We start from the raw sequence: 27968 nt of genomic DNA, 5'->3' as shown, positions 1-27968 counted from the left end.
TTCATGGCATCGTCATATAGTTCTTCATCTAGAACAAATTTCTGAGAGCATTCACCAATTTCATTAGTAGATTCATGAGTATGGATAGAGGCAGTAAAGGCCACAAAGTTACTTATCTGGTCGGAGTCGCTATCTTCATCTTCTTCATCCGATAGAGTGGCGTTGTACCCCTTTTTCTGTTTCTTGAGGAAGTTGGGACACTCATTCTGAATATGTCCGAAACCTTCCTATTCATGACACTGAATACCTTTCGCTTTTCCGGAGCGTTCACCACTTTTACCATTCCTGTGAGGGTTAATATTCTTCTGGAATCTTTGTTGGAAATTGTCTTTAACATCTTGCGAGACATTTTTCCCATTCATCTGATTGAGTCTCTTCATAACCCTGCTATAATTTTTTGCCAGCATAGCTATAGTATCGTCAATCATTGTCAGAATCCGAGTATATATGTTCCTTTTGTTCATGAATAGAGCTTTTGAGGACCATTCATTTGTGTTTCTTCTCCATCTTGGGCAGAGAAAGCTCAAATATCATGAGGGATCCCATGAGTTCATCAAACTTCAGAGTTTTTAGGTCATGGACTTCTTCAATAGCCGTGATCTTCATTTTGAATTTTGGGCTTAAAGCCCTCACAGTTTTTCGACCAAGATCTTCATCGGTCATGGGTTTCCCGAGAGAGTAGGATTCGTTGGCAAGGTCTCGGATGCGGATATTGAATTCAGCGACTGATTCATCTTCAAGCATAGTGAAGGCTTCAAAGTTAGTTGTGAGATACTGCAGCTTCTGCTCACGGACTTTCGTGGTTCCCTCATAGGCAACGGCAAGAATTTTCCAGGCTTCTTTGGCACTTGTGCAGGTGTTTATAAGCCTGAAAACATTTTTATCAACTCCGTTAAAAATGACATTGAGTGCACTAGAGTTACCCAGAGCCGCCTCATCTTCAGCAGGGGTCCAGTCCTTTTCGGGTTTTGGACCAGTAGAAGCTCTTTTGTCATCAACATTAACTGGAGCTTCCCACCCGTGTATCACAGCTTTCCAAGTTCTACTTTCAAGGGATTTCATGAAGGCGCTCATGCGGGCTTTCCAGTAACCATAGTTGGTTCCATCGAGTACTGGAGGGCGATTGACCGAACCTCCCTCTCTGGAACTATCCATATCTGGTAATCTGAAAAAAAATCCAGGAAACCACCAAAAGATCTAGGTGCCTGCTCTGATACCAATTGAAATTCTGATTAGTCACAAAGACAAGATGTCGCACACAATGTGTTGACAATGTGTCCGACAACTTGCTTGAACACAGATTATGGATAAGCAACAAACAGTGCAATAAACAAAATACACACGATATGGTTACCCAGTTCGGTGAAACACACCTACGTCTGGGGGCACTCTGCCAGTGGAAATGATTTCACTATCTTGTAGTCACTAGTACACACAAGGTTTATATATGATTACAATCAACAAATCAATAAAACCTAGAGACTATTACCACCAGTGAATGCCTAGTCAGGGACTCCCCTGAATTTGAGCTCCGTCTCAATTCCACCCTTCGAGCAACTGCCTGTGCTCGGATGACTTTCAGTCTTCAGCCGTTCGTGAACCTTCAATCACGTGAACCCAAAACCCAACTCTCACAGACACTCAATCTTTGTGGAATAGTGTTTGAGAGAAAATACACCGCCGGTCTTGCACGTCTAAGAGCTCTAAGTGTTTTACCAAAAGCGTCAAGGCTGCTAAGGGGGAGCGCATGGCTTTTATAGCAGCTGTACAGGCCTGGAAGTGTATCTAGGGTTTCCTTACCCAGCCTCATATGAATATCTCATAATAAAGTCACCAGCGAGGCAATATCTCACAATGAAGTCACCAGCGAGGCAATCTGTCAATACTGGAAACTTGCTTGAAATAAAGTCTGTACACAGGAGGAAAGATGTCTCAGCAGAAGTAGAGACATGACGACCGACATCTTTCCAAACAACTTGCACTAAAAAATAAAGCCAACATATAACGTAACAACAATTTTGTTTATATTGTAAAATACCCATCAACCATTATAAATGACTCTGAAATGATATATATACCTTTGAAATGAAATCTAATTTTTCCATCGTCAAAATTGGAAAAAAAATGTGTATATTTTTCTATGTTTGGAGATGGACAAAAAAACTAGTCAAGGCTCAAATTTCACTATATCTAATTTTTTGTTATTTGTAAGGCATTTTCACCAAAAGTAAGCACATGACTGCATCTCTATGTAGACATATGAACTATTTTGACCATAACTTTTCACTCCGATTCCGATCTCCACAAATGAATAGATGTTGAAAAGTTAATGAATAAATCTATTTAATCATGCTCCAATCTAGTACTTTGTTGAAGAAAAATCATGTTGAAGTTCCTTTACCCAGATTTAACTTTTAAAATTGAAACTGAAATCAAAATAATCTTTGACATGGTTTCGATTTTGTAACCGGAAGATTTTGGATTATTTATTTGCATGATAAAATAACGCTTTCTGACGCTTGTTCCGTTGCGAAATTTGGACGCAACAAAATGTTATAAGCAATATGGTCCACATGTTTTGTAGAGGTTTACATATGATAGCATATAACATATATAGAACGACAATAAAAAATAAAAAAAGGGGGGAATGTTTTTTTTTTTTTTTTTTTTTTTTTTTTTTAACTGAGAACTAATTATTAGAATACAGAACTTAAGAAAATCAATTAGACGTAGTTTTACGCCCATTTTTTTTAATTCTCTTACGAGGACGGTTACTATTTAAGATATCATTTGTAAAGCCACCCGAGGAAACGATACATTTGAGGGTTACTACTATGATGTATGTACCTAACTTTACCTACAACCTATAAAAATTCTCCTTATACAAAAGGAACGAGCTCGTATTATATATTTAAGTTTTTAATAACGTACTCGTTAAAAATGATTTTATGAAATTGAAATGTGTTGCAATTAAATTGCGAAAGTAAGATCGCAACTAATTCCAAATTATCATTGAGTATCAAAGTCCATCATTTTCAAAGAGAGCCATGGGAATGAACCTATTAATTCAAACTATACACATGAGGATATAGTGAAAGAAATTTTTCTCGGTTAGACAAATTTATTAGTTCCATTGTTATTCCCCTTGTAAGCTAACATAAGATTTATAAATACTCAAATCTATGAAATAAACGAAGGGAATTAGAGATTCTTACCGCATGTAAAAGATTCATAAATTTTTCTTCTATGATGGTAATCGAATGGTCAAGAAAAATAGTTTGCCAAGAATGTTTATGGAATTTTAAAAGCCAATTTGAAAACTTGGAGAGAGTAGTTTGAACTTTGAAGAAGTGAGGAAAAAATCTATTGCAATGCTCTACAATTGTAGGAAATGAGCCTAAACTTGTGACCATATATTCAAATTCACCTTTCGTCATCCAACTATTACCAGTAAACAATAATTTCTCCGCTAAAAAGCCCCAAATGCCTTTGGCATGTAGATACACAAACTTAGCGATTAGCGTTAAATGTACTAGGTGGTCATTATTACTTCTATGGAGTAGAATTTTCTTGCTTAAGGGAAACGATTTCTAACTCGACCCACTTCAATTCAAGATGCCTTTACAACCATATGCAAAGGATGTGCGACCAATGTTAATCAAAAACTCCAAGCCGCATGGAATGAATTCCCCACTTGATCTAGTTCACCTTATAAAAAAAGTGTCTTTAACTCATGTTCAGAAATCAATCTTTTTATCGATAAGAATTTCATTTATATAACTGTCTTTCTCCCTAACTCTAGATTCACTTCCGATTAAGAGTTTTGAGAAGAAAAAAAAAATGTGTTTAGACCACATAAAAAAAAATATCAATATTAACTTGCAAGGGCACTTAGTCGCTCAGCCAAAACTACACGGTGGCAAATTGAATAAGATAGATTAAATAATGCATAAAAAAAATCTTAATTGGAATGATATCAAACTTTATATATTTTAGAAAAACAAATGCACTTACACTCAGATTATAGAAAATTACTCTTAACTTCAATCTTTACTCTCAATATCGTTCATTATTTGCTCTCAATTTCAATTTCGAAAGTCCAATAATCTTATTCAAAATATATTTTTTGAACTAAAAAGTGAAGCTTAATTAAGTATGAAATAAATTTGTGTTTTTTTTATTCTTCTTGGTTTTGGATGATTTTGTTTTCTTTAAACATTCTTGAATATATGTTAGAAGACGGTAAATTATGTCGTATCATGTCGCATTTTGTGGAAAAAAAATAGTTCTTAAGAAAATCCATAAACGATGCTCAACGACTGAATATGCAACCAAACTTCATCATTTTAGTGAGGGGGAAAAACCCCCCAAAGAGGCTTAACGATACTCGACGACATTATACTACATAGAATTACAAAATTTATGAAGGATCAACTCTCATCATCCAAAAACACAATATTTGGTTTTTTTTTTTTATGAAGATATTTAAACAATTTTGGTATGAAACTTTAAGAGAAATCATAGAAACTAGGCCACTTGAAACATTAAAATTTTAAAATAGCCAACATTTGATACTTATTTTTAACAAACTAGCCAACTTCGCTTATATGGCAATCTAACCAAAATTTTAATCCCAATTATACCCTTGAATATATGTATTTAATTCAAAAAATATATTTAGTTGTTTTATTTTTAGAAAGAATAGTTACATGTGATTGTTTCTTTTTTTTTGCTCTTATTTTTCTCTATACATAACTCTCTCTCTCTCTCTCTCTCTCTCTCTCTCTCTCTCTCTCTCTCTCTCTATATATATATATATATATATATCTCTCTCTCTCTCTCTCTCATTTGCAATCACGTCAACCAGAATGCAAATTATGCATGGAATGAGTTCCCCACTTGATCTAGTTTTACGAGTTTGTACTATAAAGTTGGAGAAGCAATCAAGCAACCAATAAGAATAGAGGTTCGAGGAGACTTACGGGTTGGGCTCTCGAACCGAATTCTCCAAGCTTTGTCAGATCCGTCTTCGTTCTTGAACGTTCGTTGATGAAAAGGATTTCCAGATCAGCTTCGAGTCGTCGATGATGACACCGCAGTCTTCCGAAACGTAATCTCCAAGATAAATAGGACAACTGAGTGGGCAGCTTTCTGTTGTCGGGGATGATTTCCCCATATAACCATATAAATGCGGAAAATTGATTAATTACGCTAATCATGAGCTAATTAATTCAATGATTATATGACAAGATCTAGATTTACATTAATTAATATTATGAGAGAGCATATAAGTCAAGCAACCGAAATAAGAGTGAACGAGTACTTACATTGATTTTCGGTTCACGAACTGAAAGCTTTCACAATCCGTCTTCGTCTTGAACGTACAAGCTTCCACACGATCCAACAAAGAACTCCTTCTTCAAGGACTCGATGTGATGACACCTTAGTCTTCCGAAACGTAATCTCCGAGACGAATAAGAAAGATGAGTGGGCACAGTCTTTATCTCACTAGATCACGAAACTAGGTGTTTCGAGATCTCGCTCTTATTTTACTAAGAATGGAAACGAATTTCCGAGGGGATGAGAAGTAGAAGTGCACGGCCAAGGAGGCTAGGTTGCACGAAATTTTCACTCAAAATTGCTTCAAATAATTGCTTATTTTTGCCTTCTCATGACCCCCTATTTATAGTAGTAAAAATGAGATATTCATGGAATCTTCCAGAATATTTTATTTCCTTTTATTGTGTTCACACTAGTGGATTAAATCTAGGCCATTGGATCTCATCTAGTGAATCCTACTTTTTCTCTCATCCATCATATCAATATCTATGGGATATTATTCTTTTATTTAAATAGAGAATAATTTATTTAGTGAGATAATAAAAGAGAATATATTATTCTCCTAAATACTTTCCTTTAAATAAGGAGAAAATATAGGACAATATCTTATATTTTTCTCTCTCCTTTATTTAAACAATTAAAGAGAAAATATTGGTAAATACCAATATTATGAAAATCGAATTTGGAGGCACACGGCCTAGGGATTTGCGCAACTTCTAATGCCGAAACCCTAATTCGATTTTTCATGTGTGCAAGGCCCAATTGCTTAAAACCCAATTAATCATTTATTTACTTGGTCCAACAATAAACAAATAATTAATAATTGTTTATTTACTTGATCAAACAATAAATAAACAATTCTACCATAAATATTTATTTAATTCTGCGAATACTCGTTTTCCAGAATTAATGCTGTCAATCACAATTACAGCAAGTGAGATTAATAATGATAAACATTATTATACGAAAGTTCTTATCCGCCTTTATCAGAGCCGAATCGGGGACTATGGACCTAGTAATAGAAGCTTAACAAATCCGATGAAAAAGAAGAAATAGTCCTTTCTCTTTTGTCCATCGATTCGTCTAATCTTGGTCAAATACTCCACCTTGTAAGCCAAGACTGAACTCTCCTTTATACTAGAATTATATTTACTCATCGTGACGAGTGTCCACTGATATAGTCAGTTCGTGATCAAGATCCTCCAGGTTCAACCCGTATCGAGAGAAGTCAATTTTTCCGTTATACTTCTCTTGATACATATCAGCCCTAAGCATTGTTGCTTCCCCAGCGAAAGATTCTTTCGAACGTTACTTACTTCGAAAGTGCGCGCAATCTATCGGTTCTGGAATCAACCCTTAGGTGAGAGAACATTAACCTTCTTTCAGGAAGGCTGGATTCCGTATCTGTAAATCACTTCCCACTCGAATTATGCTCTGAGAAAACTCCCAAGATAAAAGCTGTGATTAGCATGAATAGCCTTTTAGCGAATGAGTCAAAGAGCTCAGTAACATAACCCAGTGTCCATGATCACTTCAGGATTTAGATCAAGTCTCACTGTGACCATCATAGTGGCCTCGGTTAGTGTGTCGTAACGGTCCTTAAACGACACATCTACACCAAGACCTGTCCGGGTCGTACACTTACCACAAGTGTAGAATGCTCCCACATAGTGATCAGCCTTCACCCTTATGTTCCACATATATGACTTTAGATATAGTTTTCCAGGCGTATATCAGTCATCGACCATGTTTTAGCACACCGCCCGAACTCAGGTGCCCATCACGTGACTCAGTTAGATACGGAGGCTATGGAATAATGAATGTTTAATAAATCTTATTAAATAAGAAATAACGCTTTCAATTCAAATAGATAATAAATGTCAAACTTTATTTTATTAATAATTTCAACGAGAATTTACATAAGTATCTTCTCGTGGGCAAGAATTCCTAACATCTGTATCTCACTTCGATCTCGAAACAATGGTGTTTCGGATCTCACCGTGTTTATGGGATTGGAATCACGGAATTTCGGAGAAAGGGAGAGGGAGAAAATTTTCGTCCACTGCCAGGGAGGGAGTGACGAAGTTTTGTCCTTCAATTAGGTTAAATTTTTCTTCGTTTGAACCCCTATTTATAGTAGTGGAGTGGAGAGGTTTTAGAAAACCCTAGTCTCCAATTAAAGATCAACTGTTAGATCTTTATTTAAATTCCTACTTTCTCTCTCAACCCTTAGATCATAATCTAGGATATATTCTTCCATAATATCTTCCTTTAAATACGGAATCTATTTAAAAAAAGGCAATATCTTATTATCTTTTAAATAGTGAGATAATATCAAATATAATATTATCTCCTAGATATTAGGAATTTAAATATAGAGAAAATAAAGGCAAATATCTTATTTCCTTTTAAATATTATTCTCTCTTTATTTAAACAAAAAAATTGGCTACGTAAGCCACCTAAACTATAGAAATTGTAAATTAGCCGACCTTTGGTAAATATTTTGTAAATACCAACTTGCATACGTGGCATCCTATTAACTACCTATTTTTTACATGATTGGCTGTGTTAAATAAGTTTTTTACTAATCTGTTAATAAGTCCGCTCGGCTATTTACAAGAAATTAACTAAAAGTGGGTTATATCCCAATTCACTATAGCCGTGTGACTATATAACTTAATAACCCTTATTTAAATCATGAAAGAGAAAAGTTGAGTGTTTTCTCAATATACACACTATGGGTATTTTGAATTTCATGTGTGCATGAACAAAGGATTTCGTTTTTGGGCGTTTTCCCAATATACCCACTGTGGGTATGGACAAATTAATTGCTTCTCCATGGGCCAAGGAATTTCGAATTTTGCAATGCCCACAAGGCCTAATTCAAAATTCAATTAATTATTTACTTGATCCAACAACAAATAATTAATTCCACTATAAATAGTTAATTCGACAAATAAACAAATTTCCGAATGTATGCTGCTAATCATATTATAACATGTGAGATTATAATAAAAAAATTATTATTAAAAAGTTCATATTCGTCTTTATCGAATCCGAATCGGGGACTATGGATCTAGTAGTTGAAGCTTAACGAATCCGTGTAAGCTAAGACTGAACTCTCCTGTAATACTGGAATTATATTTACTCATCGTGACGAGTGTCCACTAATATAGTCAGTACGTGATCAAGATCCTCCAGGTTCAACCCGTATCGAGAAAATGTCAATTATTCCGTTATACCTTTCTCATACATATAAGCCCTAAGCATTGTTGCTTCCCCAGTGAAAGATTCTCTCAAACGTTACTTACTTCGAGAGTGCCGGCAATATATCGGTTCTGGAAACAACCCTTAGGTAAGAGAACATTTAACTTTTTCCAGAAAGGCTGGATTCCATATCTGTAAAACACTTCTCTTCTACGATCAAGTCCCGAGTTCCCAAAACATCTGTTTATGCAACCTCAATTGTCCTTTAACGTGATTAATCAAACAACTAAGTAACAAGACCTAGAAGTCCATGAACACTTAATGATTTAGATCAAGTCTCATTGTGACCATCATAGTGACCTCGGCTAGTATGTCATAACGGGGCTTAAACGTCACATCTCAGGCAAGGTCTGTCCAGGTCGTACACTTACGAAAAGTGTAGAATGATCCCACTAAGTGATCAACCTTCACTTAGTGCTCCACATATATGATTTTAGATACAGCTTCCCAAGCGTGTATCAATCATCGACCATGTTTTAGCATACCGCCCGAACTTAGATGCCCAACATGTAATCTAGTTTAATACGGAGGCTATGGGGATAGTTGTTATTGATTCTATATATTAATATCAGAATTCAATCCACTAAACATAAATGCTATAGTGTTCATCTTATCGAATTCAATAATCATTTATCTTCAGTGGGCAATATTCCTAACACGACCAACTCCATGTGTTGGACGAAATTCTCTCTCTCCCTCTCCCTCGGAGTTCTGTGATTCCATTCCCATAAATACGGTACGATTTGAAATCATAAATCAGAGTCGTAGTGAGATTTTGAGTGTAGTCCACAACTTATTCTTATTCGTCTGGAGAATACGTTTCGGAAGACTAAGGTGTCATCGAGGCATAAAGAAGGAGATCTCGAGAGTTTCAGAGACATCTCGAAGGTCTGATCGTAGAAGACGACGCTAGGAGGTTGAGACGAGACAAGAAAAAGACGAGGAGCACGAGGAGATCCCGATTTAGAAAGCTTAAAAACCCGTAAGTTTTCTATAACTTATCTCTTTAAATTGGCTGCTTGACATATATGCTCTCATGATTAAATTAATTAAACAAAAATAGATCTTGTTTTAATAACCATTAAATTGATTAGTTTAAGATAGCATAATTAATTATCTTTTTCCGCATGGTTATTATTTTTGGTGCATAATCACTAACACTTTACTCTTTAGATACCTACGATAAAGCATAAAGCAGAAGGGACGAATATGATCCCATTTGCCATAGTAGTGACATCTCCATTTTTTATTTTGGAGTAACAATAAACATCATGAGGTCGTGATGTTCCAGATCTTGGCTGAGAGCGACACATGTTCTCATGCTTGATAGGTTATACAAACACTATATTCTTAGAAGACTTAGAGGATGACTGAAACCCATGTGACTTGATAATGGTTATCCTATCTTTAGAATATCATTCAAGTTGGAGGTACTTGAATTCAGCATTTGAACTGACTTGGTCATGGCAGAGAGATCACTTACGAGTTTCACTACTTGCTTCTTCAAGTCAGTGATTACTTCGGAGAGATTAGTCTTTTAAATGAGAAGAGACTCAATAATTTCTTTTAGGGTTCAAGAAAGTCTTTCTTCAATTCAGCAATGATTTCAAGCAAACTTGTCTCACTTGCCTCGAGTTCTTCAATCCTATTTCTCTGTTTAAGAAAGACATTTGATTCATTTGCCAATTTTACAACGAGAGTCTTTTAGGCTTCAAGAAGAACTTCATCGCTAAGTTCATCATCTTTAGGAAGAGAAAAATGAGAGACACTGGAGGAGTTGGCCTAAGAAACAGTCGACATGACATTTGTCTCCTCATAAATCGATTTAACGGATTTAGATATCTTCATTGTGAAGGCAAAAAAGTTGTTTACTGCACCATCTTCTTCACCACTGTCCTCATCACTAAGAGTGGAGTTAAAATTCTTTTGCTGCCTCTTCTGGTAATTTGAGAATTCAACATGAATGTGGTCAAATCCCTCACACCCTCTATGTTGAATACATTTCCCTGTTTTTGTTGAACATACCCATGATCTTCTATCCCATTCTTATAGTTGTTTCGAACGTTGTAACCCTGAGATGGTATGTCCCTGTTGAAAGGAGCTGCATAAGGACCATACTGATATTGTTGCACTTCTTAAACCTTCTCATGATTTTGCCAAAGTTCTTAGCCATCATGGCAAGAGATTCTTCATAAGACTCACTAGACGCATCTGTCTTATGGGATTGAGATTCAAAACTAGTAGCTTTGAAGGCTATCCCCTTGGATTTCTTCTCCGATTGATCATCGAGAGACATCTCATAGGTGAGAAGTGATCCACTCAGCTCATCCACCTTCATCTTCTAGGTATCATGAACCTCGTCAATGGTAGTGACCTTGATATTGAACCTCTTAGGAAGGGAATGAAGAATTTTCTTCACAAGCATAGCATCAAACATAGATTCACCCAGAGAATGAGATTCATTAGAAATATCTCTCATACGGACATAGAAATCACTGATGCTCTCTTCCTCCAACATCTTCAGATTTTTGAATTTTGTGGTGACCAGTTGGAGATGTGCGTTCGTCACCTTGTCTGTGCCACTCACACAGATGTTGATCAAACTGAAAACGTTTTTATCAAGTTGTAGATGGCATTTAGCACCTTGGAGTTTGCAAGGGCAGCTTCATCTTCTTAAGTATCCCACTCCTTTACAATCTTTGCAACGGTAGTTACACCATCTTCAAGAAGCTTGGTAGGAAGGCTCTAACCATTTATCACAACTTTCCAGGTCTTGCGGTCAATAAACTTGATGAAGGCACTCATTCGAGCTTTCCAGTAGACATAGTTAAGACCTCGAGTAAAGGAGCTTGACTGACTGAACCTCTTTCCCTGAAAGCGTCCATTCTCACAAAAACAGTAAAAAAAAAACACCAAGAATTACACCCTATATAAGCAGGGTGCTCGCTCTGATACCATTTGAAAAAGTGATAGTGTTGTTTCTCTTAAGATGTTTGAGAAAGTTATGAAACAGTTTAGTAGTTTATCAGATTAAGGAAACTAAAATAAATTATAAGAAAAGAGACAACGAGTTGGTAACCCAGTTCGGTCAATCGTGTCTACTTTTGAAAGGATAATACTCCCGGTGAAAAGAGAACTTCATTAGACAATAAAATAAGTACAACGTCGATTAATTATAGATGATCACCTTTCACTAGAGGTGTGATTGTCTAGTCATTATAATCTGTTTATTACAACATTTTTAATTTTCATTTTAAGCTAATTAATTAAAACTTTCTTATAGCAGACTTGGTTAATCTTTTTATTTTTTAATTAAAAATATCTAAATACCTCAAGAAACCCATCATTGAGTTATAAAGAAAACTGAAATTTTAGGTTAAAACACAAATAGCCCTTTCTCAATTGGTGATGAAAAATCAATTAAAAAAAACTAAGGGGTCGTTTGGTTTAGTATTCTAAATTTGTTTTTTGTTTTTAAATTTTATTTTCTTATTCTAATTTTAAATTTAAAAAACAGATTTAGAATTACGTTTCAGAATATTTTAAAATGTTGTTTGGTTATGTTTTACATTCAATTGTTTTAGAGTTTAAATTTAAAATATAAGAGTGGTAAAATAGAAGACACATTTTCATTATTTTCTGTTTTCTAAACAAATTTCAAAGAAAAAAAAAACATGATTATAAATTTGCTTTTTTTAAATATTATAACCAAACATGTTTTTTAAAAGTGTTTTCTAGAATTTTAAATTAGAAAACGGAAAATAAATTTGAAATCAGTAACCAAACGGGCGTTTTTAAGTACAACTATGGTGTCTCTCTCTCTACCACTTACTAGGCTAGGCCCTCTGGATATATATAATTTTGAACTCAACTAATCCACTCCATCACTCAGATTATTTCCTTTCGGTCTTGATTGAAAAAATCCCAATCGGTATCGATTCAATGATTGAAAAAATTAAGGATCTTTTTGCGAAATGGCTGTGGCATTTTCCGTTGGAACGTGGTACACTTTGGTACAAGGTCATTCTTTCCATTTATAGACACCGTGGAAACTGGTGGGATCTGAGACTGAGGGAAAATCACAAGTTCCACAGTCCATGACTATCGGTTTTGTGGGTTCATGATGAATTCAACAGTCGATGCTCTTGGCGTGTGCGAAACGGCACGATTATCAGATTCTAGGAGGACGATTGGAGCGGGGAAGGGGTTTTGGCTGATATTTTCCCCGGTTTGGTGAGGCTGTGTTCGATAAAGAACGCTATGATCTCTAGTTTTGCCTCTCAGGCTGCAACGATTTCAGCCGCCATCTAGTGATCCAACGACGAGGGAAATGACGGAAGCCGCGAAGCTTTTGGAGATTTTGGAGTGAATATTGATGTGGGAGAGCATTGTTGACCGCTGAGCATGGTTATCCGACACCGAGGTACTTTTCCATCAGCTTGTTTCAAAAAGTTTGGTTTGTCGTGAATCCAGGTCTGGTTTAACATGGTATTTGCATACCTCATTTGGAAATCACCCATGCCAGTTTAGGTCTAACAGTGATGAAATCCCTACTTATCGCTTCAACCCAGCCGATGCCCGATGTGCTTCAACAATTCAGAGACTCTGGATCACTCTTTTTTGGGAATGTTTAACAGCCAAAGAGACTTGGGGATGGATTTTCGACAAGCTGGAAGTGGATAAAGCATAAGTCTCCTGGCTTAGATGAGTCATTCACTATCCATCGGCATCGGAGACATGACTCGAAACAATCGGATTTTAATGACGAAGAATGTGGAGCGGAATGGATTTTTGAGCAAGTGAACATGAATATATCTTTCTTGGTGGATCTGCATTTTGTCACCCTCTTCAGCAAGGGAGATACAACTGGTCTACTTTGTTGCAGGTACTTCGACAAGTTCTCAAAACCTGTATTTTCAGTTTCTTACTTTTCAAAAAGAGGCACTCTGACCGTAAGTATATATATCGTGTTTTTCTATAACCGGCCCCTTTGATGCTTGAAAAAAGTGCGATCAACATAGATTATTGAGATTTAATGTTCATTACTACAGTGTTCATTACAGAATTTTGGTTATAGTTTTCCAGCATCAAGCGATCACATCCAGCTAAAATATACACTGTAAAGTTAACTAAGGTTTTTATTAAGGCCAAAGTTACTAACTGTTCAGGTTGCAATTGCAGCAAACTTGAGGGGCTTTGTGCCTAAGTATAATGCTGAGAAATTTTACAATCTGCAACATTCTCATACTATACCGAAACCATGGTTCCATTTCCACGACAGCTTTACGTATATAAACTTTAACTCTGATTTATTTCGACTAGTAGTTTCTAAATCATAGTGCGTCTAGACATTCAAAACTAACAATATCTTCAGGTCAAAGGATCTGAAGTGCTAACATATGACCTGAAGTGCACAAATGGTATAAGGACTTAATTTTTGTTTGTGGACGCATGTTTTTTGTCTATTCATGACTCTGCTCAGATATTCTATGTGCATTAGATCCTCATCTCCTCTTTTCCAGTTGAGGACATCAAATGCAATTCAGGTGAAAATCTATAATATATAGTAGATGATCATTTTTACCATGGACATAACAATGCCAAGCCTGAGTATTTTAATTCAATATACAAAAAAAAAAAATGCAGTAATTCATACTGGTTTTGCAAATTTTCTAAACCATTATGGTGAAGCTTGCTAACACTTTGTTAAACTTAAAAAAAAATCAAATATTGTACTCAATAGCTACTTCATTTCCTGTTTTTTCAACAATCCTGATCATATGTCAGAATACTTTTTTTACAACGATAAATCCCAATCTGAATGGTCATTTTAGAATTGAAAAGAAGATCTTCAAATTTAATTTTGTCAATACTAATTATTTAAATGCTTGAGGTTTGTCCCTTTCATTATTATATTTCTCTGTCTTTCTTTTTCATATTGCTATGAATATGTTTTGCTGTCAAAATCTGCCAATACAGTGGTAAAAGAGCCTAGTTATGAAGTTTCGACGCCGTGCTTCACGATTCCTCCAAGGACAATTGTTTTCGTTGAGCGGCTTCTGGTATCTTATTTCCCAATTTATAAATTCTTTGTCCCGAGCTTCTCTCAAGGCCTTTGGAGAAGTATGTCCCAGTCGGCTTGGTCCAGTGATACGGACATTACATGTGGTCACTTCGCAGATTATTGAATCTTGTTTCGGAAGTATGTCCCAGTCGGTTGTCCAAAAAGTGTATGGGAGAATGTGATAGAAGGAACATGTCAGACCTCGTAGAATCTGCGCCTTTGGCGCCGTCTTGATATCGCCCTTCTCATATTATCTTCAAACTCCTTTGTCATGTCTTCGATGCCAATTTCCGTGGTGTTCTTCAAGGGTCGCCTTTAGCCTAAACATGAAATCAATGTGTAATGTATTGAGGCTAACCGCCCGAAGAGAACATCCACTTCTGGCAACTGCTGTTTGCCGGAAGAAAGCTCTAAATAGAAGAAGATTGAGCGAGAAGAGAGAGACTGAGAGAGACAGAGCGACGGAAGATTGTTGAAAAGATCTACGACTGAGAGAGACTGAGCGACGGAAGGTTGTTGAAAAGATCTATCGTATCAATGTGCTATGATACCATAATACGATCGAACTTTAGTAGAGAGAATCAAAGATGAGCGAAAAGATTCAGATTTCTCATTAACGATGAATATCAGACTAATGCTAACTATATACAAGCTAAGAAACAACATAATACAGTATATCTAAGATGAAACGGACTAAAAAAGACATAGTAGCATTATAACATTGCCACGTCTAATAAAATATACACTTAGAAAGTAGCTTTATTATGCATCTCAAGTTGTAAACACTGATAAATCTTAATAGTAATAAAATTATAAGCATAATGAATTCACAACGCCCGCAAATTCTCAGGTAGGCACTATTTTGCAAAAATACCCAAAACGTATACAAAAAATGGTATACATAAATTCAATGCCAAACTTTTATAATCAAGGGAGTATTTGTTTGAATTTGATGGAAGGAACATGTCGGACCTTGTAGAAATCTACACCTTCGGCTCCGTCTCGATTCACCCTTCTCAGCTTATCATTGAACTCCTCGGCCATATCTTCAATGCTGATTTCCTGAAGAGTGGTGACGTGTCTCAGCCCTTCAGGGAGCGCCTTTAGATTGTACATTCCCCAAATGTGTAATTTTTTGAGGCTACGCAGACCACCTTCCTTCACCTCCCACTCCTCCACGTCAACATCAATAAGCTCAAGAGCCTCGAGGCGAGTGAACCCGCCCGAAGAGAACACCCACTTCTGCGAGGTACCTCTGCCGTAGCCGAGCTTGAGAACCCTCAAGTTCTGAAGCTTCTCTAGTATGGCTATCTTTGACTGGTCCACCGCGGAAGACCGTAATACTAGCTTCGCGACGCTGTTTGGAAGGGATTCGAGGCTCTCGCTCGAAACCCTGCCATATAAGCTCAGTTTGCTCAGAACCGGAAAACTAGAGAGCAATTCCATCTTCGGAAAATTTGTATCTCGGCCCGATAGCCTCATCGTCAGCGAACGGAGATTATGGCTTCGAGGAGGAGCGTGAGGGAGGAGAGACTCGAGGAGGAGCGTGACTTCTTTATGGCTTCTGAGATTTCGAACGCCCAGGACTTTGATGTTTGGCATTGGAGGGATTGAGTTGTGTTTGTTGAACAAGTTCTTTGCGTGTATCCCTTTCAAAGTCTCAAGTTTCAATTTAGTTTTGCCTTCGAAGAAGTGCCGGAGTGCCAAAATGTTCGGCTTGTAACCCCACGGTAACAACAAGTGTCTCACCTCTGTCAACTTCCAAACCGAGTTTGGAAGCCATAGGGTCTCCCGAATCCCACTGAGGTCTAGAGTCTGCAAATTCCTCATATTGCCCAAGGAATGTGGGAGAGAGAGGATTTTAGCCCAGTGCCTACCTCTCAGTCTCAAATACCTCAAGTGAATCAGATCACCAATCGTTGGAGGAAGTTTTCGAATGCTGAGTAAATCAAGGTGCAAAACCCTCAGCAACCGAGAGTTTGAGAAACTGGGCAAGTTTTGTACGGAAAAACAAAAGAGAGACCGGAGGTGAGGATGCGACGGAAAATGGCGGTTAGGTCCGTGTACAACGATTCTGCGCGAGCGATTGTATTGTTGTGTTAAGGACGGAGCGTCGATCTCTAAGAAAAGCTCCTCTTTGGCCTTTGACAAACAGAAGTCTCGCATGAGATCGTGGAGTCGGCAGCTCTTGATGCGCTTTCCCGTGTGGTCGTTCTTATCAAGTTGAACTACGCATCGATCGATCAGCTCTTCCAAGCATTCCTCGCCCGCCTCTTCTTTCATCGATTCTTCTGTGCGAATAAAACCTTCTGCCATCCACAGCCTTATCAGAATCCTACTCTGTATCTCACTATCCTCTGGAAAACTTGCGAGGTAAGGAAGACATGGTTTAGATGGAAAGGAAGCTCTTGGAAGCTCAAGTCTAAAATGTCTTCGACCCGGTATTGTCTCTCTGATGATATGAGTTTGTTGATCTTCCGCGACTTCACGTCTCTCTTCACCTTCTCCCACTTCTCTGGCGATTTCTTGGTTCGAAGCAAACCACTGAGCACGACGATCGCGAGAGGCAATCCTCCGCACTCCGCCACCATCTCCTTCCCGAGCTGTACGAACTCCGGCGGAGAGCCGCGACTCCCAAATATCTCCTTAGGAAACGCCTTCCGCTGAAGAAGCTCCCAACTCTGTTCCTCCGACAAGAGCGGGGGTTCGATCGGAGTGTTGTGAGGATCGGCTGACACCGCGACTTCCCTGATTCGTGTCGTGAACACCACTTTGCTACCGGGCTTCCCTTTTGGAAAAGCTTTCTCGATGGTATTCCAAGCTTGAACGTTCCAAATATCATCCAAAACCACGAGATATCGCCTCTCCTTGAGCTCGGCTTTTAGAAGAGAAACCAGCTCGTGATCTTCCAACCCGTCGAGGATCTGTTTATTATTCTGTCTCTCTTCAACGAACTTCTTCACGTGGCTCACTCCTTGCAAAGCTGTTTCCGGCCGGAAACCGACTTGCATCAAGATCTCGATCAAGACCTCCTTCACAACAAACTGCTGCGACATGAAAACCCAAGCGGAGCACCCAAAATTCTTCTTCATGTCAGCGTCGTTGTAGGCTTTCTTGGCGAGGGTGGTCTTTCCTAGACCGCCCATTCCCACGATAGACACGATGCAGCGTCGATCTTCTTCCCTCATCAGCTGAGCCTTCAGGGCCGACATCGTGCTCTTCCTCTTCGTCCGGGTACGATCTCCTCTGATTTCTCAGCGGAGCAGCCTCTCGATCTCTACCGGAAAATTCGATCTGGTACCTTTGTCGCCGAGAGCTTGTCCTTGATAGAGGTAACTTGGGACCGAAGCTTCCTCAGATGGATGACCTTGACATATGAGGATCGGACTTTGGAGACGTAGGTCTCGACTGAGTTTTCGATCTCGCAGGCCACGTCTCTGACCTCAGCGATCCACATGCGGACGCGCTCGTCTTTCTCCTGTTTTTTGTCGGCGTCTCTTAGGAAGCTCTCGATATACTTCAGCTCGGTTTGCAGTGTCTGGATATCCTCATGAACACCTCTCAGGGAAGAGGCCTCGTTGATGAGGAGGTCCGCGATTCTCTCGACCGCTATGGACACCACAGACTCCACCAGCTTCAATGCCACAAGTTCAACTGCCATTGACCTGGAAAAGAAAAAAAATCAAAGAAGATCGCCATTAATATTTTAAAAAAAGATCAAAAATCAAGCAACCATGTTGCAGTAAGTGATAATCAAGGGAATTACTATGATACTCAGAGAACCTCAATATTCTCATCAGATACTATGCTTCTTTTTTTAAGAGGAAAATATTACTCTGTTTAAACATCAGTAATTGCAAATCAGTTATACAATCCGGTTCAAAAAATGAAAACTTGTAATTGAACCGAGGATTATAAATTTACTTTGATTTATCTTGAAAGACCGTTTGTCTTACCTCAATCACTACCAGCAAGACGATAAACAATGAGTGAAAGATAGCTTCGAAACGGTGGTGGAGATGTCTTCTTTAAACATCAACAACTAAAATTGTAGTTTCGTAAAGTTTATAGGAATTTTTTTTTATCAAAATAAAACAAAGTTTATCGGATTTCAAAAGATTGCTTGTGATTTTCCAAATCAAAGCCCTCAACTTTAACTAAAAGCACCCATGTGGGACTCAATATCACGCAGCTATCGAATCGTTTTGTCCTCTCTTTTTTGGAGCTTGTGTCTGTTAGCTCGACGGATTTTGTATATTTGTATTTCAATTCAATAAAATAAAATAAAAGAAAATCACAAATTGAAATAATTTAGTCTGCAACAACAAACGCATCTTATAATATACAATGTAGTTTTTGTTAAATTCAATAGTACTTTCAATAAATAATCATTAAAAACTCATTGATTAAAAAATAGTCAAATTTTCAACAAAAGTAGTTAAGATTATGTTTTCAATTTTTTTTTAATGATATTGTGATTAAATTTTTGATGATTTATATAATAATTTGTTATTTTTATAAAATTTAGTCACATAATCAAAAGTTTATTTAAATTTGGTACATATTCATTTTTTATTGTTCCACTAATTTTGGATAAACCTTGTCTATTTTACAGATTCATTAATTTTAGTTATTGTTTAACGATAATACCATATTTTAATAAATATTTGTTGCAACTATTCAATTTTCTACTTTTTTTTTGTAAGGATTTAGCCCAAGTTTTATATTATTAGGAAAATAGTCAACCAGACTACTATTCAGTTAACTAAATTAACTTAACAGTTAATTTGAATAACTTTTTATTATTTTCTTAATAAAATAAAACTTAAGCTATTTTTTAAAAGGCGAGTGAGCTATTGGACTACTGATCTAATTGCTCCATTTTTAAAACCAAAGAACATATGTTTCTCGTTTATTTATTATTTCAATAAAATTTTACAACTTTTTATTTCCCAAAGTCTAGCACACATACTTGCCTATCTTATATCCAACCGAAGGCTAAAATAATCCACATCTCTAATATAAATAATATCATAACTTTGATTAATAAAAAAAATTTTAAAAAAGTTTTAAAGGAGAAGTACAAAGTTCAATTGAGAAATAAAAAATACATATTTCAAATGAAAAATACAAAAGACAAAATTTCAAATGAAATTACAATCATCCAAATAAAAATTACAAAGGATCAAGTTTCAAACTTTCTCGTTCAAATTGACATCAACATTTAAAAATTGTTCGAGGAATTCGACAATCTCAAATTCTTTTTGTATTCGCTTCTCGGCTTGATACCATTTTTTTTCAATTGTGAGTGCCTCGAGTGTTTCAGAAGATAAGGTTGCGTGTTGGTCTTCAAGTTTTGTTGTCCATATATGCAGGATTATACGTGATACTGCTGTGAAATATCCTAAATTTGTAGACGTTGGTCGCCGAATATAGGTCGCTCTAGTTAAACGCTATATTTTGAGTGATACCATGACATTTCTTTTGTGGTAGTGTTTTTTTTTTCCGAACTTATATGGCTCTATTTTAAAAAAAAAAATCCACCGTTTAAATATATATACTTTATTAGTTGAAGCTTTTTTTTTCTTTTTTTTTTTCTTTTTTTTCTTAAAGGAAACACACTTTCACGTTAAATAAGTACAATTTTATTGAATTTGTGTGAGGACTTATTAACACAAAAGCAACCGCACTAACACAAAGTAACCGCACTAACGCAAAGTCATCAACTTATTTCACATTCTTTTCTTAAGCATCTTTGAATCTCAATTTAATTATGTATATTCAAAATCAGTAAAAAAAAATTATAATTGAAATAAAATAAAATATGTGAAGTTTGACAGCGAACTCGGATCAAATTCAGTAAAGGCTTGAGAAAGCTTTTAAACTAAAAAATTAACTTAACATAACAAATTCAGTCAGTATCTTAGCATATTAAATGACTACATTAAATAAAATTAATTTGAAATTAACATATTCACTAATTTAGCATATTCATTAAAAAAAAATATTCACTAACTTAACATATCCTAGCATATTAACAATTCCATTAAATTAAATTAATTTGAATTTAAAATTTTCATTTCCAATTTTATAAAATTAAATTTTAACTGCTAACAATTAAATAAATATAAAGTAATTGTATCACTGATCAAACATATACCTAACTGAACATATATATCTAACTAATTATAAAAATTCAAATTATACCAAACTTCAAATCAAGTTGAGGTAGTCGCAATGGTCGAAGCGACGCGCCTGCGACGGCCAAGGAGCAGCGGCGGGTCTGCGGGGCTGCACGAACACAAAACGAGATTTAGAGAGAGGATGGGGCAGCCGGAGAAGGGGGTCGGGGTGTTCGGAGGGTCGGGGCAGCATGTTCGGGTAGTGGTCGTGGTCAGGGCCGGCCCAAACTCACCGGGGGCCCTAGGCGAATAATATTTAAGGGCCCTAAAATACTAATAAAAATTTAAATTTTCAGGGTAAAAAATGTAATTTTTTTAAAATGAGCCAAAAGTATAAAAATTTAGGGTAAAAAATGTAAATTTTCTTAAAAATAGGTAAAAAAAATATAAATTTTTGGGATCTATCCACATATGGGGCCCTAGGTGTGGGCCTAGCCCGCCTTAGCCCAGGGCCGGCTGTGGTCGTGGTGGTGGTGGATGGGTCTCAGCCAAAGGGCAGGGGTGGGAGGGCGAAGGAAAGGAAGGAAGAAGGTCCAAAAAAAATAAATAGAGAGAGAGAGCGAGAAACCTACGGGATTGACCGACCGGAGATGGTGGTCAACGTGGTGGCCGGAGTGGTCAAAAGAATGGTAGCGTAGCTTCCAATGGTGGGCCAGAGCTTCCATTGAGAGAAATATAAAATCGAATAGAGAGAGAGAGAGAGAGAGAGAGAGAGAGAGAGTTGGAGTAGGCAGAGGGAGGACCTCGAGTCACTAGAGGAGCGAAGTCGAAGAGAGATAGAGTGAAATTTTTTGGAGAGGGGTGGAATGAGGAAGAAGAAGATGAAAATGGCCTTTATTCGAGTCTGGCCTGTCTTCAAGAAGCGACATGTCGCTTCTAAAATTTAGGTCAAGCAAAATGCACCGCTTCATAATAAACTTTAAGTAAGAAGCGGACAAAATGCACCACTTAAATTTTCACCAAATTTAGAAGCGAAATGTCACTTCTAAAAACTGGAAAACTTTTAGAAGTAACTATTGTTGCTTCTATTAGTAAAAATTTCAATTTTTAAAGACCGCATTTTTAATCTCTGGATGATTAGTTTAGAAAGAACATGTCGCTTCTAAAAGCGAAATGTCGCTCCTAATTTAAAGCAATGTCTCACTTCTAAAATTAGCGTCACTTCTAAAAGCTCTTTTTGTAGTAGTGTATTAACGAATAAACATTAAATTAATATAAATCTTTTGTTTAAACAGACAAAGATTGAATTAAATTCAATACTTACCAAGTCTGTAAGCCATTCACATGGTTATTGTTAGGAATCTTGCCCAGAGAATTGTCTTATGGTAATTCCCTCTAAATGATATTATTTTAATTACGTTAGATTGCCAACTGAATGAGATAAAACTATAATCAATAATAGAATAGATGAGTTAGTACATGATATTATGTAACAACATTCGTCAAACACTTAGCCATATGCATTAAATGAGATTATATATCTATATCTGATGTGTGAAATATAAGTCTCGGGTGGAAAAATTGGCCAGTAATCAATCTATACATGGGTATCAATATTTGAGATTACATATGTGGTTCGCGAGTGGATAGGTTTTCACTGAGTTGGAGCATTTTGTACAGTTGGTCTGTACATGACCTAGACAGGTTGCGATTAAGTAATCTTCTAAGTAACTGTTACGATAGGATGTATCGCAATCACAACCGATGGTACGGTATAGATTAACCTAAATCCTGAGGTACTCCTGGAAATCAGGGTTATATACTCGGCTCTTTGATTTATTCGTTCATGGCTACAAAAGACTCTTATATACTTATGTTTTGGGAGACTGGGTATAATCAGTGATGGAAGGGAAAAATCAAAAGTGGAATCCAGCTCTTAATAAAGAGAGTCAATGTTTGCTCACCTGATAGTCGATTCCAGAACCGTTAGATTGCACGCACCTTTACACTATGAATGACAAAGGAATCTTTCGCTGGAAAATCGGTGGAACTCAGGGCTTATACGTGACTCGATGGTATAACGGTATATTTGACCCTTTCGTGTCACGAGCTGAACCTGGAGTGTAGACTATACAAACGGATTATATCAATGGAAATTTTATCTATAGGATTGAGTACATATATTTTTGATAACTTCGAGAGGTTCAATCTTGGGATTTTAGTGGAACATCACCAAGATTTTATAAAACGAAAGAAGAGATGTAACAGTGTCTACGCTCTCGCTCGTGTTCATCTAGTTTTTAGTTATTAGGTCCATTGTCCCCTAGTCGACTCCGACAAGATGGACAAGGATAATCTTGTAGTAAATATGAGATTTGACAACAAGCTCACTACCGCAATTTAGTTGCAACATCTTTCGCATTCCTAATAATACGAATAAGTTATTAATTGTTAAGTAACTTTGGAATATCATTAAGATTTAAATGGGCGTGTAAAAAAGCAATATAAATCATCTCACAAGGCTCAATTGTGCTTGTGGTAGACGTGTATAACAATGTACATGGACCTTGTGTTTGTTTTATCAAATCCCTATAGGATTAAAGCATTTCTCAACCATAACATAAATATTATATATTAAATATGTTTCGATTATGATAAATATTTCATATGATAATTATTTATGAGAGTATCATGTAGATATTCTCTACTATTCTATTTATAGATTAGTATTTCTTATTTTGATAAACAAATAATATATTCATTATATTATTTACTGAGAATACCGTGGATATATTCTAATTAGTTACCTATATAATATATTTTGATATCATATATAAATAAATATTAGATATAATATGAATATTTTATTTATTAAAGTACCTTAGAAATATTTGATTTATTCTATTCATAGAATAAATATTTTGTATTAAATATAATAAAATCAAATCAAATCAGAAAAATTTATATTATTTATGGGTAAGCTCAAAAACTATATATATATAGGGCTTAGAAACTAAGCAAATGTCTTGCTCCGAACTTGAAATTTTTGGCATCCCCTTTCCCATTGATGTGAACGTTTTTCTCTCTTTCCGGAGTTGAGAAATTCGTTCATACTACTTCCCAAAGAAAATAAAGAAAGAATTATTCCGACACCTTGTTGGAATAATTAAGTGAGACTCGAATTTTGGGGGGTTACCGAGAGATACTTATGGTTTACCATGGTATCCAGTGAAAGTAAGTGTAAATTGTACCGATGAACTTACCGTTACCGATGTGGTTTAGCGACAAATACCTGACTTATCCGATGGGTATCCAATAAACAAATATTTACAAACATATATTTATATATGGGATTTTTTTTATATAATGTTAAGATAAAAATAAAAGTTATTAACATATAATATATTATATTTACATATTATCATAATCAAATTTAAATGATCACAAATGTATTAGTGTATAAAAATTACTTAATAAAAGCACAATTATTATTTAAGATTATAACAAAAACAAGTATTTGGTTTTCCTCTATTAAGTATTGACATAAAATAAGTTATTGAGTATTGACACAAAATCATATATATATATATATGTGTGTGTGTGTGTGTGTGTGTGTGTGTGTGTGTGTGTGTGTGTGTGTGTGTGTGTGTGTGTGTGTGTGTGTGTGTGTGTGTGTGTGTGTGTGCGTGTGCGTGTGCGTGTGCGTGTGCGTGTGCGTGTGCGTGTGCGTGTGCGTGTGCGTGTGCGTGTGCGTGCGTGCGTGCGTGCGTGTGTGCGTGTGTGCGTGTGTGCGTGTGTGAGAGAGAGAGAGAGAGAGAGACATTTTGCATATATTTATTGCCTATTGCCTAACATCAATTGATATAAAAATGAAAATCAATGTGATAAGTCAACGACTCAGTGCCTATTGCCGAATAGCCAACATCTATGTGCACGCAAAAACACACATCCTCACGGCGCGCGCGTATATATATATAATTAGGTAACTAACCAACTAAAATGTTTGAGATTGTTATATAGCTAACGTTTTGTAAATCTTAGATAAATAGTCATAAAGATGATGTGACATTCTTGATTTGCCTTTTTATTGAAATAAAAATGTGTGGTATTTACGTCAATTTACACGTGTAAATACATGGACGTGACTATTTACTTAACATTTACGAAACGTTGACTATATAGCGATGTGAAACCTTAAATATGACTATATAGCTAATGGACCCTACATATATTATATTTTTATTCTCAAGTTTAGCCTTATACAAGCAACCAAAGTCAGTGATTGTACATCTTCTCCAAATTTCATCTCACCATTTCTTCTTCAAAGATTCAAAAACTCAAAAGCATAATTAAGGGGGCCAAAAAAACTTGTCAGTTAGCAGGAGGGAAATAGTATGCCGACGTTGAGTCGGTTGTTGGTCCCCTTGATTTCTTAGGACCTTGGGAATCAGGTTCCTGTGGCGGACCTTGAGAACCCGGTCTCTATGGCGAATCTCCACCAGAACTTGTAGCGGTCGACATCCTATAAAATGAAAACAACATTTGTAAATTGACATCGTATAAAATAAAATAACATTAGTGAACAACATACGTCACAAAACAAAAGGGAACAACATCATACAAAAACGTGGGTGACACCACATATTTTTTTATTAAAAGACCTCACATATGGCGGAGGAAAACCGTGGTTACATAGATAATACTCATTCATCGTCATCACTGCATATATCAACATCAACATCTTCTCCCTCAAAAACGATGCGTTCCTCATGATCATCATCGTCTTCCTCACCATCGCCAACGATATTTAGTAGCTCAGCATCTTCGATTTCGTGTCGATGATTCAGACGATCGATGTTTGACAATTCTATTGTCAACGGAATCGAGGCTGAGGTGGTGGGGTCAACTTCAGGAACGTCCCAAATCCCTCGATGATTGCATTCCTGAACGATTTCCCAGTTACCACCTAAAACAAGATCTTTGATGTAAAAGACTTGTTTCGCCTGAATCGCGAGTATGTACGACTCCTCTGTAAACCACTGTTTCGCGGTAAAAGCACTCGTTTCTCCAGTAGTCTTATCGTTTTGCACTAGTCGCCGAGAATCGTGCTTGTCACCGTACCATATACATTTGAATAATACAACACCGCTATTTTGAGTGACTCGTTGATTATCGCGACGATGAGTAATGAACTTCACGCCGTTAACAAATCAGCTGGGATATTGATAAGCGACTTAAAGGGAACCGATAGAAAGCGAGTAGATCTCGTCAGACACGTCAGAGCCACTAGCTTTCATTTCAAAAATCTGGTTATTACGAAACAAAGCATTGGTTAGCGCTTTTGTGTTTATAAAAAAAACTACAATATTGTGTTATTACCATGTTCGCAAACCAATCTTTGAATCCCTTTCTATGCTCCGCTTCAATATCGCGAACTCCAGATTCGTTCAGGAAATCCAAATGCTCGCTGTTGTTTAAAATATTGCTTAAACAAAATACAACAATGAAATAACTTAGAGAAGCATGTGGATCGATTACTTGCACCAAATACGGATCCATTTAAGGACAGTTGGTATAGATGTACCACTCCGCTTTTTCTCTTTGCTCATCGTCTAATACTATCGCGTTCATCATCCCATAAGGCACACACATCTCGGATCGAAAAACGGAGAGCTCTCGTACTTGAACTTCATCAACTATTTTCTTATCTTCAAGATACCTTGCAACGAACGTTAGAGCTTCTTCTACAACATAAGCTTCTGCAATAGAGCCTTCTGTTCTAGCTCTATTTTTGACAAAATGTTTTAATGTCCCAAGGTATCTCTCAAAAGGGGACATCCACCGCATATGCACCGGGCCGCCGTGCAACGCTTCCTCTGGTAGATGCATCGCCACGTGAACCATGATCGTGAAAAAAGCGGGTGGAAATATCATCTCAAGCTTACATAAGATCTCGACGATAGACTCTTGCGCTCTTTCAAGATCTTCGGCTCTTAATGTTCTCGAACTTATCAACTTGAAAAAGTTGCAAAGCTCAGTGATCGTATCATGTATTGGCTGTGGCACAAAAGGGCGAATGCCAACAGCCAACAATCTTTGCAAGATCATGTGGCAATCATGTGACTTCAAACCTGTGAGCTTCCCATCAGTTGTCACATTTTTTTTTAAATTCCCAGCGAGACCATCGGGAAATTTGACAGATTTTAAGAACTCTGTAAATCGCTGTCTCTGCTCAAGGGTCAAAACCTACGACGCTCGCGGTTTGTAATACCCACCCCCATTTGGTTCCAAGTGCAAAGTGGTCTTGATGCCCAAGTCCATCAAATCAAGCCTCGCCTTCTCGGTGTCATAGTTCTTCTTTTCCAAGCTGAGCATCGTCCCGAGAATATTCTCACACACGTTCTTCTCTACGTGCATCACGTCCATGTTGTGTTTCAACTGCGACTCAGACCAGTACGGCAACTCGTAAAAGATGTTTTTCTTGGTCCAATTCAGTTCGCACTCAGCTCTCTTTTGTTTTTAGCCTACAGAGGCAGCGTGTTTGCTAGTAGTCGTGCAAGAAACACCAGCCAACTGAGCGAGTATGTCTCGCGAAGTCAACTTCTCAGGTTTATTTCGTTTCTCGTGCTTATCTTTGTAGTGATCGTTGTTTTTCCTCAATCGGTGACGCCTTTTCAAGAATCGACGATGGTCGTAGTAGACGATCATGTTTCTGACTTTTAGGGACGGCGTGTCAAAGTTGCACGTAGGGCAAGCGAGATACCCTTGGCCGCTCCATCCCGATAAATATGATCTAGCCGAAAAATCGTTTATCGTCCAGAATAACACGACACGCAACCGAAACACTTAATCTTTGGCTCCATCACGAACGCGGACTTCATTCTCCCACAGTTCTTTCAGTTCTTCAACAATAGGCTGCAAGAAAACGTCCATATCTTTTCCTGGTGAATGAGGCCCCGGGATCAGAAGCGTGAGCATCAGGTACTCTTTCTTCATGCACAACCAAGGCGGCAAGTTGTACGCCGTAAGTACTATAGGCCACATGTTGTACGATAGATTCATATCCCCAAACGGGTTGAATCCATCCGCAACTAGCCCAAGCCGCATGTTCCGAGGCTCTGCAGCAAAGCCTGGGTATCTCTCGTCCAAATTCTTCCACGTTGTACCATCCGCA

General features: G+C 37.0%; 3 protein-coding genes across 3 annotated transcripts; all 3 read right to left on the bottom strand.

Moving 5' to 3' along the window:
• Positions 1 to 15599: 15599 nt before the first annotated feature.
• LOC149379086 (putative disease resistance RPP8-like protein 2) lies at positions 15600 to 16988 on the bottom strand. The gene has a single exon (XM_089603953.1). The coding sequence runs from the start codon at positions 16986 to 16988 to the stop codon at positions 15600 to 15602; it is 1389 nt and encodes a 462-aa protein (XP_089460079.1).
• Positions 16989 to 16999: 11 nt separating this feature from the next.
• On the bottom strand, positions 17000 to 17884 carry LOC149379085 (putative disease resistance RPP13-like protein 3). Its single transcript, XM_089603952.1, has one exon. The coding sequence runs from the start codon at positions 17882 to 17884 to the stop codon at positions 17000 to 17002; it is 885 nt and encodes a 294-aa protein (XP_089460078.1).
• A 65-nt stretch (positions 17885 to 17949) lies between these two features.
• On the bottom strand, positions 17950 to 18921 carry LOC149379084 (putative disease resistance protein At1g50180). The gene is made up of 2 exons (XM_089603951.1): positions 18629 to 18921; positions 17950 to 18337 (listed from the first exon to the last, which is right to left on the bottom strand). The coding sequence occupies exon 2, from the start codon at positions 18331 to 18333 to the stop codon at positions 17950 to 17952; it is 384 nt and encodes a 127-aa protein (XP_089460077.1). The 5' UTR covers positions 18334 to 18337; positions 18629 to 18921.
• Between the last annotated feature and the right edge of the window lie 9047 nt (positions 18922 to 27968).

Source organism: Urtica dioica, chromosome 12, assembly GCF_054948205.1.
Source record: "Urtica dioica subsp. dioica isolate 48M chromosome 12, U.dioica_male_clone48M_v1_H2, whole genome shotgun sequence".
Classification (NCBI taxonomy): Eukaryota; Viridiplantae; Streptophyta; class Magnoliopsida; order Rosales; family Urticaceae; genus Urtica; species Urtica dioica.
This window is presented reverse-complemented; position numbering and strand designations above follow the sequence as displayed.

Excerpts from the sequence above, each read along its gene's own strand:
- LOC149379085 (XM_089603952.1), bottom strand. The coding sequence starts at position 17,884 with ATGTCGGCCCTGAAGGCTCAGCTGATGAGGGAAGAAGATCGACGCTGC.
- LOC149379084 (XM_089603951.1), bottom strand. The coding sequence starts at position 18,333 with ATGGCAGTTGAACTTGTGGCATTGAAGCTGGTGGAGTCTGTGGTGTCC.
- LOC149379086 (XM_089603953.1), bottom strand. The coding sequence starts at position 16,988 with ATGGCAGAAGGTTTTATTCGCACAGAAGAATCGATGAAAGAAGAGGCG.